At 40.1% G+C, this 16,262-nt stretch overlaps 1 protein-coding gene across 11 annotated transcripts in view; it reads left to right on the top strand.

The window, feature by feature from the left end:
* The window catches only part of CYRIB (CYFIP related Rac1 interactor B), a 142,560-nt gene that overhangs the window by 123,403 nt on the left and 2,895 nt on the right, over positions 1-16,262 (top strand). For all 11 annotated transcript variants that reach the window (XM_048212470.2, XM_057307727.1, XM_048212471.2 and 8 more), the window contains 6 exons: positions 2,598-2,734; positions 4,092-4,169; positions 6,320-6,436; positions 7,367-7,446; positions 8,716-8,842; positions 10,568-10,638. In XM_048212470.2, the coding sequence (XP_048068427.1) occupies positions 2,598-2,734; positions 4,092-4,169; positions 6,320-6,436; positions 7,367-7,446; positions 8,716-8,842; positions 10,568-10,638 (610 nt within the window). The remainder of the gene's footprint in view (positions 1-2,597; positions 2,735-4,091; positions 4,170-6,319; positions 6,437-7,366; positions 7,447-8,715; positions 8,843-10,567; positions 10,639-16,262) is intronic.

The raw sequence follows: 16,262 nt of genomic DNA, 5'->3' as shown, positions 1-16,262 counted from the left end.
TCCCATTTGGTCTCTTCCTTGTAACCTTGTACACTGATCTACCAGCTAATTTCTTCTAGAATTTAGGGCTTAGTAGCCTGTTAATTTCCTCTTGTCACCTTTCCTAAGAATCCTAATCACAGAGTTTTGTTTTAGGAGCTCCATCAGGAGGACCAGTTCCTACATCATCTCTTCCTTGACCTCCCTTTCTTTCCAACTCAGCCAGAGACATGAGCCACCTTCTGGGATCTTCTGTCTCTGATTCCTTTCTAGACACATGGCATTGTAGACTAGTAGGACTGTTTTGTATCCACAGAGGCCCCCAAGATGAGAGGCTGGTCTGGGTGCCCCAAAGGCAGATAAGCAGTGCCATTGTCTTGAGATGCCCTTTTTTTCACAGATTTGCCCTTGAGGACTTCAGCCATTCAGGGACAGAAGTCATCCAACATGGATACTGTCCATCCCAACTCAGTCAAGTGACTGGCCTGCACTCCTTGAGGGAGGGTGTCTGCCGTCCCCCAAAGTGGTAGATCACCTTGAATGTTAAATTTACCCTGAGACTCGATAAAATCTAAAAAATGCAAATTTCTTTTTTTCTTTAACAGCCTGTAACAGTATTGGGTGTGTGTGTGTTTTAAGAGTTTTTACTGTTCTCATCTCTCTCAAACTTTGCGTTCCACTTATGTTAATACTGACAGATGGAATAAATCTTGGGAGATGAGTAGACCATTTTTCAAAATAGCTAAAATGGTTTTTTCCTCTTAATTGACCTTCACATCCACTCTTGCACGTCTATAAGCCATCCATACTCCTGCAATCCATTCTGCACATAGCAGATGATGTGGAGTTTTTATACATGTTGATCTGATGATATCACTACCCTGCTCAAGTAGTTTTTCCAGGAACATTAGGATGACAAGACCAGAATAGCTGATATGGCACATAAATCACATGCTTATTGTTCTAGTTTGGGGTTACTCTCCTCCTTGTACTCTATTTTCTACCTGTATTGGTCTTCTTGCAGTTCTTCTGCTATGTCATGCTCTTCTCAGCTCAGGATCTGGCTTACTGCCGTGCTTGCAAACTCTTGCTCATCCTTAGTACACACTTCAGTCTCAGCCCAAGTGTCACTTACTCAGAGAGATCTTTTCCTGAGCCTTCAACTAGGTGAAGTTCTGTTTTTATGTTTTTTCATTGTATCATGTACTCCTTAACACACATCACAACTGTAATAATTTGTCTTTCTTCTCTGTGTAGTCACGCTCCATGTGGGCATAGGGGGCATGTCTGCTTTCATCTCTGTTCTCCCAGTGCCTGGCACGTGGTAGACAATCAGCACATTTTCTGACTTGCTATAAAAAAATAACTATCATTTGGAGTTATTGTGTAGGTGACAAATAATGACTATGTAGTGTCTAGCTCAGTACCAGCACATACTAGACATACTAGTATCAGTACCAGCACATACTAGACATACTAGCACATATCTATCATGTAGTAATCCATAGATTCATGTTTTATAAGGTTACAGAAGGCTAGGTAGAATGTTGCTTTATTTGAGACAATTTATTATGTATTATTGTGGAAAGAAAAGGGCTCTAGGGTCAGAAACATCTGGCATTTACTAGCTATACCCTTGGGGGGTCTAAAATCTTTGAAACTCAATGCACCCATCTGTAATGCTCATGTCCTAGTTGATGGTGAAAATTAAATATGAGACTAAGTCACAATGCATAGTAGGGATGTTAGTTCATGGTAGGGTTCTTCATAAATCGTAGAGCTGGTGTTTTTTTAAGTTAAGGGTTGATGATCTGACATAAATTTATTATTAATAAATATTTACTTAATCTGACATTTTTTCATTAATGTCAAATCACTACCTACTACCATAAACTCTTATTTTCTCTGAATAGAATCTGGCGTTTTTTTCTGATTCTGAAATCTGAATGAATTAGTTTGACTGCTTTGGTTTTTTTTGAAGTGAAATATCTATATTACCATTTTTAAACACTATATATTAGTCTAGCATTCCAAAAAGAGCACTTATTTTGAAGGGACCGTTTTACTTATGTAATGAATTAGAATATTTATATTGTGATTCTAAGATGCCAAGCTCTAAAGACACTCAGGAAGCTAATTATTAAACCAAATACTTTGTTTCCTTTACAATATCTGAAAGAAAGCAATTTGTGTTTATAAATAAGCAACACATTCGAAGTGTGAGAAGTTGGTAATTCGTTCTCAGCCATGTAGAGATTTGACTGTGTGGACACGATGCCACTGAAAAAGTTACTCAGCTCTACGTAACCCTTACCAGTTCATAAAAATCAACACTGTAGAATGGTGAAAATAATATAAAATTTGCTGTTTGATTCTGGTGTTTAATTCAGATTCACATTCTATGTTATTTTGAATTTGGGTTTATGGAACTGAATTTGGTCCCTTTAAGGTTTTTATTCTGTTAAACACTATTCAGTTTCAGTGATTATATTTAGATAATCTGGCTTTTGAAGAGACCTTATTTTTATGGGAATTAAAATCATAGCATTTATAAATTGTTCATTTTTAAATAAAAATCAGGGAGGTATGGCTTAACATTTTAATCTTCCTTTCTTTAGAAGCAGCACTAAGAGGTCTTCTGGGAGCCTTGACAAGTACCCCATACTCTCCCACGCAGCATCTAGAGCGAGAGCAGGCTCTTGCCAAACAGTTTGCAGAGATTCTTCATTTCACACTCCGGTTCGACGAGCTCAAGGTAGGACTTCATGCTGGCCCTGAGTGCATGGATGTTGTGAGCCTTTCAGTGAGCACGGCAGGAAATGCCTGGAGACCTGTCACAGTGTGTTTACATGGTGTCTGTTAGTCCTTAGCAAAACGTGGAAAACTGGATTTAAAAGTTATGGCAGGTCTTTTGATGTATTACATGTGTAGCAAATAGCAAATTACCCAATACTCAGTCTTCATTTAGCTTCATTTTAAAGTGTCGCTGGAATAATATTGACCTTTTCTAATATTATTTTTTCTTTTCTGCTAATTTTCTTTTTTTTCTTTTTTTTTTTAAAGATTTTATTTATTTATTCGACAGAGATAGAGACAGCCAGTGAGAGAGGGAACACAAGCAGGGGGAGTGGGAGAGGAAGAAGCAGGCTCATAGCAGAGGAGCCTGATGTGGGGCTCGATCCCACAACGCAGGGATCACGCCCTGAGCCGAAGGCAGACGCTTAACCACTGTGCTACCCAGGCGCCCCTCATCCCTAATTTTCAACATCCCTTTATATAAAGATGTTAGGATAGTTCCTTCTTTCCTCCCTCCCTCCCACCCCTCCTCCCTTTCTTCCTTATCTGTCTATCTTCCTATTTCCCTGCACACACACACCCACCCCCCCTTTGTTAGAAGGACTGAGTGTAAAGAAACCAGAAGTAACTTTCATGTGAGGAGACCTGATCCACTTGAGGCTATGTCACAGTAACCAGGTGTGAGGCAGGGCCTTCGACTTTCCAAGACCTCGGGGACCTTATCTGATAAAAGGAAGAGGTGGATTCCTAATTACAGCCTTTTATGATAATATGATAATAGGAAACTATTCTCTTTTATTAATATTATTAATATAATTAATAAATATATTAATAAACTATTATCTTTTATTAATACTTTGAGCACAAAGGATTTGAATATAAAAGTTTAGTCTGAGGATTGCCCTGTTGACCATATACACATACTTTTATTGTAATAATTCAAAACAAGTGCCTACGTATTTCTTCTTGTTTTTGTTTACTTGGTAATACTGGTTTTTGGTAATACTAGTTTTGGGGAAACAACCTTTTAGTATATTACCTAAAATTATTGAAAAGAAGAAGGGAAGTATACAGATCATGATTGTAAAACAGTCTACGTGGTTTATATATGTTCAGAAGGACAAAGTACAATGTTATGTGATTTAGGTACAAAAAGCTATCTTGGGTGATGCCAGTTTTAGTTCTTAAAATGATACTAACAGATTAGGGAGTGTCACTTAACTAGTTAAAACTGTAATTAGGAGATTTTTCACTTCATTTTTACACTATCACTTAGCGTGCATAATACATTTTTCTTTCATAAATGTCTTCTTTAGATGACAAATCCTGCCATACAGAACGATTTCAGCTATTATAGAAGAACATTGAGTCGTATGAGGATTAATAACGTCCCAGTAAGTTAATGCTTTGAATCAGGGGTATAGTAATGATAGCCGTTAGTTTAGTTGCTTGTTCATGTGCTTGTGCATTCAAATGAAGTTAAAGCTGGTGATAAAGTTGGTAACCCACTACGGGCTGTAGCTGTGAGAAGAAAGGGCAGATGTCGCAGACCACACGCAATGCTGGCCTGCCCTTCCATTGAGTCCCTTCAGTCCCCACGACTCCTTCCTTCAGTAAAATTGCTATCGGTCCATACAACGTTGATAGTTAAAAAATTTATCTGTGTATTCTCATCTTATTTATTTTTACATTTATTTTTAAATTTATTTATTTTTAATTTTTTTAAAAAATTTTATTTTTAAGTAATCTGTACACCTCACATGGAGCTTGAACTCACAACCCCGAGATTAAGAGTCGCACTCTCTCCTGACCAAGCCAGTCAGATGCCCTATGTGTATTCTCATTTAAATTGCACAAAAACTGTGAATTTGTGGTTGTGAGCTTTTTGACCCCATAGTCTTAGCACAGAAGAATCCTGGAGAGAAGTTGACCTGGAATAGGAGGATACTGAAGTTGTAAAGGGGGAGCGCAGGGTCATGGGCCGTGAGCACTTCTATGCCTGTTCCTTGGCTACATAGGCGATCTTCTGGTTTACTTAGGCTTGATTTCCCTTGAGTTCTCCTTGTCTTTACCCTTTTCTACCTCCAGGGAGTCAAATACCGTAAGTAAAACCTTAAATAGAAAGAAAATCTCTTTTTCTCTAGGGATTTTGAGGACCTACATTGTGCTAATTGGTGTGAAAAATGGGGAAATTTTTAGGATTAGCCTTATAGCCTCAACTAGATAGTTTAATAAAGAAAGATTACATAAGTGTGTAAGGAGTGGTAAGTGGCGTAAGAGGTTAAAGAAGGTGCCAAAGGAGTGACCGTTTTTTTTCTTTTTTCATTGAATCAGTAGTTCCTGAAGTGGCTGCTGTAAGACAGGCCTTGGTAGGAAAAGGATTTCTCCTCCATGAAGCATCTGTTATTTTATATCAGTTTGGTTTTGCATAGATCAGTTCCTGCTGTGAGGTTGACCTTATCATTTGTCTTTTCATACCCACCATGTAAAATCATATCAAATCAAATCAAAACACATAACACCCATTCAGTCCGCTGGTATAACCATCCTGTTACCACTCAAGGCCAAAGACCGTAAAATCACCTTTGTCCTGTCTTTCACCCTCAGTAATTACAGGTACACTCAACTGTTGTCAAGTGAAATCTTTTTCACATCTCTTCCTCACCCCCCTTTTCATCTCAGTTCTTCTGTTCCAGTTGAGAGCCTCATTCTCACTCTCTCTGGCAGGCATTCTGCTGCAGGAGAACTCATTTTTTGACCCATGGTCTCTTTCCTTTTTGGCACACTCTGCCCACCACCATTAGTCAGTTTGCTTTAGAAAATTGACTCAATTGTTGTTCCTTTCTTCTAACATGTTCAGGGGCCCGCTGTTACATGCAGAAGAAAAATACGAACTTAAGCTAGCAGCTAAGACACTCTGCAGTCTGACCCCAGCGTTCCTTCCCAACCTTATTGTCTCCTGGCTGTTGCCCCTTATTACACTGAACATACCGTATTACACTCTAAGCCACTTGAAAACATGCTTCTTTCCCCTGACTGGTTGGAATGCTGTGCGTACCTGCCCATCATCACCTGCAAAGGCTAGATCTTCAGAGTCCGTTTTAGTTTCTTCCTGTCTAACGTAGTCTTCCTTTCACCTCCTTTTTTGGTCATCTCCTCTTAGCGTGTTGTTGTGGGTACCTGTGTGTTCCCGAAACAGAGGCCAGGGCAGCATCCTCGTCATCTCCCTGTCTTCATAGCATTTAGAGCAATCCCTTGTTACAGTAGGCAGCCCATCCAGGTTTTACTCATTTACTTAATATCATTTACAATATTTTAAAAGAGGTTACTCTTTCTGAAAAATTGCTTAATATCATTTTTAACCTGTTTTTAAAGAATATTAAGTATTAAGTGCACATGAGGGTCTAAAATATAATTTAGGAGTATTTAATAGAGTATTTGAACAAGCATTAGCAGAACAGGCACTCTGCCTAGGCCCTTCTTTTGTAAATGTTATATTTAATAATTTATGAGCTGATATCACATGCTCTTATTTTCCACACAGGCAGAAGGAGAAAATGAAGTAAATAATGAATTGGCAAATCGAATGTCTTTGTTTTATGCTGAGGCAACCCCAATGCTGAAAACCTTAAGTGATGCCACGACAAAGTTTGTATCAGAGGTAAGTGTTGCCTGGACAGTTAGTTACTCTTTGTGTTGTTCTTCTTCCTGTCTGCAGCCATGGTGACCTCTGCAGGCCCTGTGATGTTGCCATCTCTGTGCCCGTATGCGCTGAGTCCTGTCCCTTCCCCGAGGCCCACATGTGCACATCTACCTGCCATGGGCAGCTTCCCTCTGGTTGCATAGTCAACACGTCAGTGCTGTCGTGGCCAAACCAAAGTCTTGGGTGTTTTCTCCCAACCCTGCCCTTTCTCCAGTCTTTCTGTCTGCATTAATAATACCACTGTAAAGGCAGGTAACTTAGAGGTTATCATCCTGAATTCCTTTCTTTATCTCACCTCTTATATCTCCTCTGTGAGACAGTGTTATTGACTCTCCCTCCAAAATAGACTCTGATTCTGAAAACTTAGCCCCTCTCTTACTCTGCCTCTCCAGATTGGCCCACCACTCTCTCACCTCATACCTGGATGACTGCATTTGTGTTCCTACTGGTCTTACTTCTGCTCTTGCCCCACGATAGTCCTTTCTCCAAAGAGCAGCCAAGTAATCTTCTTTTTAAAAACCACATGCCCTTCTTCCTCTGCTTAAAATGTTTCCAGTGACTCCCCAAGTGTCCTTAGGATAAACTCCCCATACCTCATGGCCTGTGAGCCCCTGTCTGCATGTGATGGTTGTTTCCACTCAGGTACAATGTAAGTGACTCTCAGGAGAGCAGGTCTTGGTTCTCTTGCCCATAGCCGTATCCCTAGAGCTTAGAAAAGTATCTAGAATCTATTGCATTTCTTTTTTTTTTTTTTTTTTTTTTTTTTTACAAAATTAGGAGTAGGAACCAACATTTAAAGTTGTCAGTTTTTCACATTGTGCTAAATTTTAAATTTTACTTAAGTAATAACTATCACTTTCACTTTTTTTCCTCCATACACTTTTACAGAATAAAAATTTACCAATAGAAAATACCACAGATTGTCTAAGCACCATGGCTAGTGTATGCAGAGTCATGCTCGAAACACCGTGAGTATTAGCTGATTCTTTTTCACTTTAACAATCCTCTTGAAACGGTTGTCTAGATATGAGCAGGTCTTATTTGGAAGGCGGAAAATAAGTGTATCTGAAGTATCCAAAGTTAATATATGAACAATATTAAAATAATTTGCAGCTTAATGTAACTTCTGGTTAAGTAGAAAGTACAGTGGGTTTTCAGGTGCGTGAGGCCAGTCAGATTCACTCATTAGACTCTTCGGAATGGGGAATTTTGTGGTGCTCTTTTCAGAAATACGGGAGGAGCTTTGCTGTTTTGGTTATGCTTCTCATCAGCATTCTCTCTCCTTTTCAGTAAGAACCTTGCCTTTTTGCTAGAGGGCTAGAGTTACTCTTCTACTTATCCCTTTCTCTCAGAATTAGTTCACAATCTTTATTTATTTATTTATTTTTTCCAACACTAATCTGAATTCTCTGCTGGGTTTCCCTTTACTTTCAAGCCATTTATCATATATACCACAGTGTTGTCTGGCTGGATTTTCTTATCAGCAGGCAGAAAGAATCCCTCCTGGATTCCTAATAACATATGGTTTTATTAGAATAACTTTTGTTTTTCTGGAGCTTTTCATTGTCCAGAGCAGTATTATACACATCATCTTACTGGAAAACCTTATGGAGTAAGAGGGCAACTATTTATCATTATCATTGTCATTTAGGGGAGTGAGGCCCTGGGAAGTGAAGGGTCTGGTCGGCCACACCTGTGCCTGGATGGCCCCATCCTGGTTCTGGACGCTTTCTGCTATGCCATGCTGCCTTATATATAGATGAAAGTTCTCGTTTCCTTTTTCCCAAATGAGAGAAGAATATGAGTGAATTCTAGTAAAGTTAGAATCCAGTAATACAGTAATATAAATGCTTAGATTACGTTAGCTTCTAAATAGCAAGCACATTGCTCTCTTAAGCTAGTGGCTTTTTCCATCATATTGGTGGGAACACCTTACAAAGCACCTATCCTGAAACCATTAGTTTGGGGCTACTTTTGATTTCTCTAAATTTGCCTCATCTCTGCCAAGCAGAAGGGGTGCTACACCAAGGAGGGTGCATATCGAGATCGGAATACGTGCGTGATAACTGCTCCACCCGCCTCAGTTCTCTGGGAATATCACCGTGGAGAAAGGGGGGCATAATGTTCGCATTCCTTTTAGAAAGCAACAGGATACATCCTTCAGCATCAGCTGAATGTTGAACCAGCTCATTAAGTAGTGATGTGCCTCATCCATCCATATCTTTTCTACCCTCCAGGGAATACAGAAGCAGATTTACAAATGAAGAGACGGTGTCATTCTGCTTGAGGGTAATGGTGGGTGTCATAATACTCTATGACCATGTACATCCAGTGGGAGCATTTGCCAAAACTTCAAAGATTGATGTAAGTTATATTGCTTTATTTAATTCCAAACCATTTCTGTAAGTAGAACTCATAGGCGTTTATTTAAAAGAGCTGCAGGTTGCACTCGGTCACAAACCTCAGTTTTATAGTTTCTGATAATGGTGGGTGTCTGTTGCCTCTCGTCTTGTGTTGGTTTTTTTTACCACCATATATGGTGGAGTAGAATAACCAAAGGACAGCCGCAGTCTTTCAGCATGCCTCCTTGTCCCTCTTACTCCTTAGCGGTCCTTCTGCATATTTGGCAGTATAAATAAATAATCAGACATAAGAAATTTCCTTGTGTTCTTTGACCAAAGTCCATTTCAAACAAAAGATTTATTTCCAGATATATATAGAAAGTCAGTAGAGATGCTCCAGTGAAAAAAGACTATGTAATACAGATTTTCTCCTCCCTCCTAATCATAATAATTTGTGGCTCTGGTCTGGGTTCCTACTTTGCTTGTTTCTACAGAAGTTCATATTAGGAATAAAGCAGGTTCCTGGGTTCTCTGTTTTATAATTTCTCTCCTGACCCTGTCACATCTAGTTCATCAGAATTATAACCAGTATTTGCTGAGAATTGTCTTCCAGGTTCCCCTTCATAGCTAGCTCTGGCTCTCGGCGTTTCGTATCCAGATTACTGAGTGCTAACCAGCCTCCCTACCTTACTTTATTCATGTTCATCCTCTGTGAAGAGAAATGAGTTAACATTTATTGAGTGATTACTGTGTCTTAGGAATTTTATGCCACGTACGTCTGGAAATACTCCTAGGATGTAGATGTTATCTCCTTTGTATTAATAGAGATTCTAAGATTTAGGGAAATTACATAGTATAATCTCTAGTGAATCGTGGAGTGGGATTTTTACCCCCATCTCCATGGCTTCCAAAGCCTGTGCTCACCTTTTCTTTTTTTTCTTCTTTTCTTTTCTTTCTTTGTGTTTCATTCATTCATTTATTTTAGAGTGCCCGCTCTAGCTGGGGGAGGGGTAGAGGGAGAGAGAGAATCCCAACCAGACTCCACACTGAGTGCAGAGCCTGAGGCAGGGCTTGATCCTAGGATCCCGAGACCATGACCTGAGCCGAAATCAAGAGGACAGACGCTCAACTGACTGAGCCACCCTGGCGCTCCAAGCCTGTGCTGTTTCCACTATGCTCTGCGTTTTCAGTCATCAGACTCATCTTCCTTACATACCGTCTTTGCTTAGTTGCTCCCTTTTTATACCTGTAACAAGTCCCTACCCCATTAGTTACAATTGAGTCTTCCTTGGCTTGTGAGGCCCTCTGTAAACTCCCCTATGCTAGTCATTTCAGCCTTGCAAAATTCTGTTCTCAGTGTGTGATAAGTTTTATTATTTTTGCCAAGATGTTTGTCTACCTAGAAAGGCTCATCTGTTCCTTGGCAGCGTGTCTATTCTGTCCTCTCAAAGGCTGCTCCACACCTTTTCCAGGAAGTCCTCCCTTGGCCCATCCTTTGTTTTCTCATTCGTGTGCATGGTGCTTCTGTTTGACCGATTCAGTTCTAAAAAAGTTTTGTTTGACAGAGAAACCGAAAATAACAATTGGTAGTTTTTTTTCCCCTCTTTTAAAAAAAATGATTTTGACATTTCTAGAATGTAATTTCTCATGAGTTCCATAGTTGTGCTAATTTAAGTATTACTGTTTTGAGATAATGTTATATGAGAAAACAAACATTTTTACCTTTTCTGTTTTCTTTTCTCCTTAGATGAAAGGTTGTATCAAAGTTCTAAAGGACCAACCTCCCAATAGTGTAGAAGGTCTTCTAAATGCTCTCAGGTGTGTATATGTACATGTGCATATTATAGAAAAAATACCTAAGAAAATGCTTCAAAATGTGAATAGTACTAGTACGAAAAATATGAATGTACATGTTCGTGTTAGAAATGGGAAGATCTCATTTTGCTTATTGGCAATCTTGCTTTCAAATATTGGTTACAGTATTTTCACAATAAAGAGAGTGTGCGTGGGGGGGGGGCACTCACATGAAAATAGCAGCTTTATTTCTTTGCCAAAGATTTTTGGCTTTCATTTTTTGATTGTCTTGGGATGTTTATTTTTTAATTTTTTTCATGAATGTACAACATGCTAATTGTAAATAAAATTTCACAAACACAGGAAAATTTAAAGCAAAATAAGGAAATCACATAATCTCACTATTTTTGAAATAAACTGCTATTAACATTTTGGTATATAGTCTTGTAGAGCTTTTTCTTTACACGTACAGATAGTCGCAGCTCTGTGATACTTACCTTTTTACAAATACAGTACCATAACAACTCTTCTACAAAAACGAGCTCTTTTTCCTTAATATAGTGTAATTACATTTCTAGTTTCACAGATACCTTTATTACTTTTGTATATTTCTTATAATATTTCTTATAATGAAAATAAGGAGTTATTTGCTATCTTTTCTCAGCTTAAATCTACTTGATGTCTTACTGTAGCTCCAAAGAATGCTGGAATTTTTTCTTTCTTTTTAAGACAAGATTCTTTTTCTTTTATTTTTTTTTAAGTAAGCTCTAGGCCCAGCATGGTGCTTGAACTCATGACCCTGAGATCAAGAGTTGCATGTTCTACTGACTGAGCCAGCCAGAGTCTTGAAGGCTGGAATATTTTTAAATGCAAATCTCAGCATATTGTAACGTCTTGACTACAGAGATTTATTTTATAGTATAATTTTCCTAACATAAAAGATAATTTGGTTATTGCTCCATTATTTTGTGTTTAAACACAAAATTACACGAGCACAGTTGTATTTATATAGAGACTTTTGAGGTCACGGGCCATCTTTGCTTTTCAGTGTAGTGCACTGTAGTTCATATGATACGCAAAAATAATTTCCAGTTCAGTATTAAGTTTCTCACGTTTAATGAGCAAAAAACAGGTCATTATTCCTCTTGAATGCTTAGTCACACTTGGTGCACCGTAAAGCAGAATTCTGTGCTGTATGTGTCATTTCAGCTGAATGGAGCCATTAAATGCTTTTATTAGGATTATGAAAAGTATTCTGCAAGCAGTGACTACCTGAGTAAAGGAGGTCAATTCTAAACAAATACCAGAATGATTCAGGACCATAATATAACAATAAAAAGCCTCATAATGTCAAACTATTTCAACCATAAGCCTGCAGAAACCACAACTTGTGGGAGTTTTTTACTCTGGAGGTTTTTACAACATAAACCTCATTGGTTTTATCCATGTCATGGTATGGTGAATCTTACTACATGATCCCTTTCTGAAGACTCCCTGGGTCCCAGTCAGCCTGTTTTTTCTCCCAAGACCCTTCATTCCTGCTGGTGAGACTCTGTGAAGCCAGCCAACGACAGGAAACCTGCTTTGAAAAGGAAGAGGGACTTAAAGTCTAGGAGTGCCTGGTGTTATGTTATGTTATGTTATGTTATGTTATGTTATGTTATGTTATGTTATTTTAAGATTTTTATACTTACTAGAGAGAGAAAGAACAGAAGCAGGGAGAGCAGCAGAGGGAGAGATAGAAGCAGGCTACCCACTGAGCAGAGAGCCTGATGCGGGGCTCAATCCCAGGACCCTGGGATCATGACCTGAGCCAAAGGCAGACGCCTAACTGACTGAGCCACCCAGGCTCCCCGGGTCTGGTGTTATATTTCTTTACCTTGAAGGGACGGTGTTCCACACATTAAAAACTCAGAGTTTGCTTTTGTTTTTCAGAATTTAAAGGTAGTTGGGCCTTTTCTAGAATTAAGGCAGCACCCCACAGCGGGGCTAAGTGAGAGGTGGAATTGAAGCCTCGCACACAGCAGTCTGTGTTTGAGGGAAAGGGGAAGAAAAGCACCATTGAGGCAAGAGCCACCTGTCAGTTCTCAGTTTTCATTTCACATAACTAATGGAAAGTAGCAGATGAAGGTTTTGTTAGAGATAACTGTCCAACTGTTTTTATACATAGTGAATGTGTTACATGTCTGGTTCTTTCTTTTTCACCTGGGAAGTTTTGTAAGGTTCATGGGTGCCCTTGATGCTGTGTGGTAGTGGTTACAGTTAGTAGCATTTTTGTATCAATGTACATTCGTATACAGATTCACATGTATGACTTTACTTAATCCACACCACAGCTCTGTGAGGTAGGTGATGGATATGAGGTGCTGGGGCTGTCTCCATTGTACAAACAGTTACCTTGAGTTCTTGAGAGACTCAGAGATTGTATAGCTAATAAATGTTGGAATCTGTTTTCACATTTAGGATTTCATTCTGAAAATCCCATATGCTTGATGCTGTATCATTGAGCCTTAGGTTTCCTTGTGACTGAACCCTGGAGTGCTTTGAAGTAACTGGGAAGGAGGTGAAAATGCAGATCCCCAGGTCACCATCCCCCAGAGAGTCTCTCTCCTTAGGTCTGGGATGGGGCTCAGGCACCTCATTTTATAAGTAAACGCCCTAGCTTATATAACGCTGGCACTTTGAGAAACACTGCTCAAACTAAATTACCACAGCCCTTAACGTGCTTCACTCAGAGCAAAGGAGATACTATTTAAAAAGCATTTGGCAATCCCAGAAGTGCTGTGCAATTGTTAATTGTTATTGACACCTCTACAAAATGGGAGATACTTTTGTGGAATTACTTTCTGAGTAGCTGCTTTACTAGAGATGCTCACTCCATCGTGTTCCTCAGTCAGCAGTTAATAACTAAAAAATTTGACTGATTAATTTTTAAAGATTTTATTTGTTTATTTGACAGAGAGCACACAGGCAGGGGGGAGCAGCAGGCAGAGGGAGAGGGAGAAGCAGCAGGCTTCCTGCTGAGCAGAGTGCCTGACGTGGGGCTCGATCTCAGGACCCTGGGGTTATGACCTGAGCCAAAGGCAGATGCTTAACCGACTGAGCCACCCAGGCGCCCCAATAACTTAAAAAGCTTTATTTTTTATTTATTTATTTTTTTTAAAGATTTCATTCATTTATTCAACAGGATAGAGACAGCCAGCGAGAGAGGGAACACAAGCAGGGGGAGTGGGAGAGGAAGAAGCAGGCTCATAGCGGAGGAGCCTGATGTGGGGCTCGATCCCATAACGCCGGGATCACGCCCTGAGCCGAAGGCAGACGCGCAACCACTGTGCCACCCAGGCGCCCCTAAAAAACTTTAAATTTTAATGTGTACACATGTATATGCTGTTTATTTTGAATGCTTCTCTATGTAGTGCCTCCAACTTACAGAATGTAGTTACAGAAAAGCAGCAAGGCGTGCCTACATTCTACAGGTGAAAAAATGGAACCAAGTGCCTTGATCATGAGAGAGCAAGCTAGAGCTGGGAGTTAAGATTCCGTGCTAAATAACTGCACTCTTTATTACATTTTAGAGGAAAGGTAGATAATAGTTGATTTTCTTTGCTAGAAAAGACATATGTACTCAGAGAGGAACTTTGTTGTTAGGCACAAAGTGAGATAAGGCCACATGTGTCTGTACGTTATTTTCACATGTGTTAGGTATTCCTGCCCTTTTCATTCGTTCTTTCCTTCTTTACTCCCCTCTCCCCTCCCCTTCCCTTCTCTTCCTTTCTCTTCTCGGTTTTTTGGTTTGGTTTGGTTTTTTTGTTTGTTTAGAGAGGAAGGGGCAGAGGGTGAGGGAGAATCCCACGCAGGCTCCAGGCCCAGTGCAAAGCCTGACGTGGGGCTCCACCTCACAACCCCAAGATCATGACCTGAGCTGAAGTCAAGAGTCGAACAGCTTGGCGCATTGAGCCACCCAGGTGCCCCAGTTCCTGGCCATTTCTTGAGAAGAATGTGGTGATGTGACAGGCCTCCCTCTAATCAGTCCCGCTTGGGGGAAGGATCTGAGAACTGCCAGAAATGCATGGTCACGTTCCGCAGAAGCAGCAAGAACTTGTGTCTGGTAGAGAGGAAAGCACTCACAACTCCTGGAATGTCACAGAACATTGCTGACTAGCGGTGCTAACAACCACTCGAAGTAGAAATGTTGGTGTGCCACTTGCCTGGCCCTCTCCCCTATTCAGGCCCATAAAGGAAAGGGGAAAAAGCGGAAGTGAAGAGAAGGATGTTAAACATTTTATTTCCTGACATCAGGAGGCTTGTGTGCAGCTATATATACACTTTATCTGCACTTGGAAAAGAAAACAGAAGGCTTTAGTCTCGGCTACATCACCTGCCACTTAATGCAAATATTCCTTTATGGATTATTTTTCCAGCCTGGCTGCTTGCGTTCTTGTCTTCCTTCCGCAAGTACTAATGGAGCAGCTATCACATGCCAGGTGCTCTGGTGTCTCTTCAGTAACATGTGAACAATTTGGAAGTGACTTCTAAGTAAAATTGTTGAGAATATATCAGGTACTTAATAAGTACATGTTTGTGTCCTTACCTCTCCAAGGATTTGACTTCAGGTACTTTCTTCAATTTTCAAATTGATTTGAAATGAAACTAACAAGAACTGGGTTTAAATTTCTTGAAGACACAGAGACCATCTGTGTGTACTTGCTTAAAATGATCTATTCCTTAAAGATTATATATGAAATTCTTATAAGCCAAATTAACTGGTCCAGCGTTAAGTTCTGTCTGAATTGTCCCACATTCAAGCATTGAGCACCTGTTTCCCTGCTGCTCATCTGCTCCAGGCCTTGGTCGTCTCTCACTGAGGCCCCTGGAGCGGCCCCCAGTTGGTCCCTGTGCTGCTGCTCTGCTCCCTACGGTTCTTCCTCAACAGCCAGAGCAGTCCTTCCAGAACCTAAATGAAATCCCACATCACTGCCCTACCTAATATCTTCCACTGGCTTTCACTGCACTTAGAATAACCTCCCAACTCCTCACTGTGGCCTGCGGTATCCTTGTGCGCTGGGCTTTTCTGGCTTGTAAGGCCTCGTCTAGTATTTTCCTCCTTTGCCCCTGGTATGAGTGTATTACCGTCTGTCTGCCCTGCCAGGCTCTAAGCTCCTGGAACAGTACTGGACACATAACAGGCTTACTCACTGACTTTGGGCTATTAAAGGGCTCCCATGGTGAATCCTCTCATAAAGCAGTGGTCACTCTATGATTCTTGTGTTTTCATGCCTATAGCAAAACCTGTCTAGCTGGAAACAAGGCACGTAGAGTATTGGGACATTTTGGGATGTGACGGTTTGGGACTAGAATGGGACTCGGCATATTTCTCTGTAAAGGGCTAGAGGGTCAACAGACATTTTAGGGTTTGGGGCCACATGGTTTCTGTCACAGCTACTCTGCCACTGTAGCAAGAAGTTAACCGTAGGTTATCCTGAAGTGAATCAGTATAGCTGTCTTCCATTAAAACTTTTGTAAAACACTGAAATTTACATTTCATATAACCTTGATGTTAACATGAAATATTATTCTTTCAATTTCTTTCCCCATTCATTTAAAATTATAAAAATCTAATTCACTCACAGCCCATACAAAAATAGGTA

This window comes from Ursus arctos, unplaced genomic scaffold (genome assembly GCF_023065955.2).
Source record: "Ursus arctos isolate Adak ecotype North America unplaced genomic scaffold, UrsArc2.0 scaffold_6, whole genome shotgun sequence".
Lineage (NCBI taxonomy): Eukaryota > Metazoa > Chordata > Mammalia > Carnivora > Ursidae > Ursus > Ursus arctos.
This window is presented reverse-complemented; position numbering and strand designations above follow the sequence as displayed.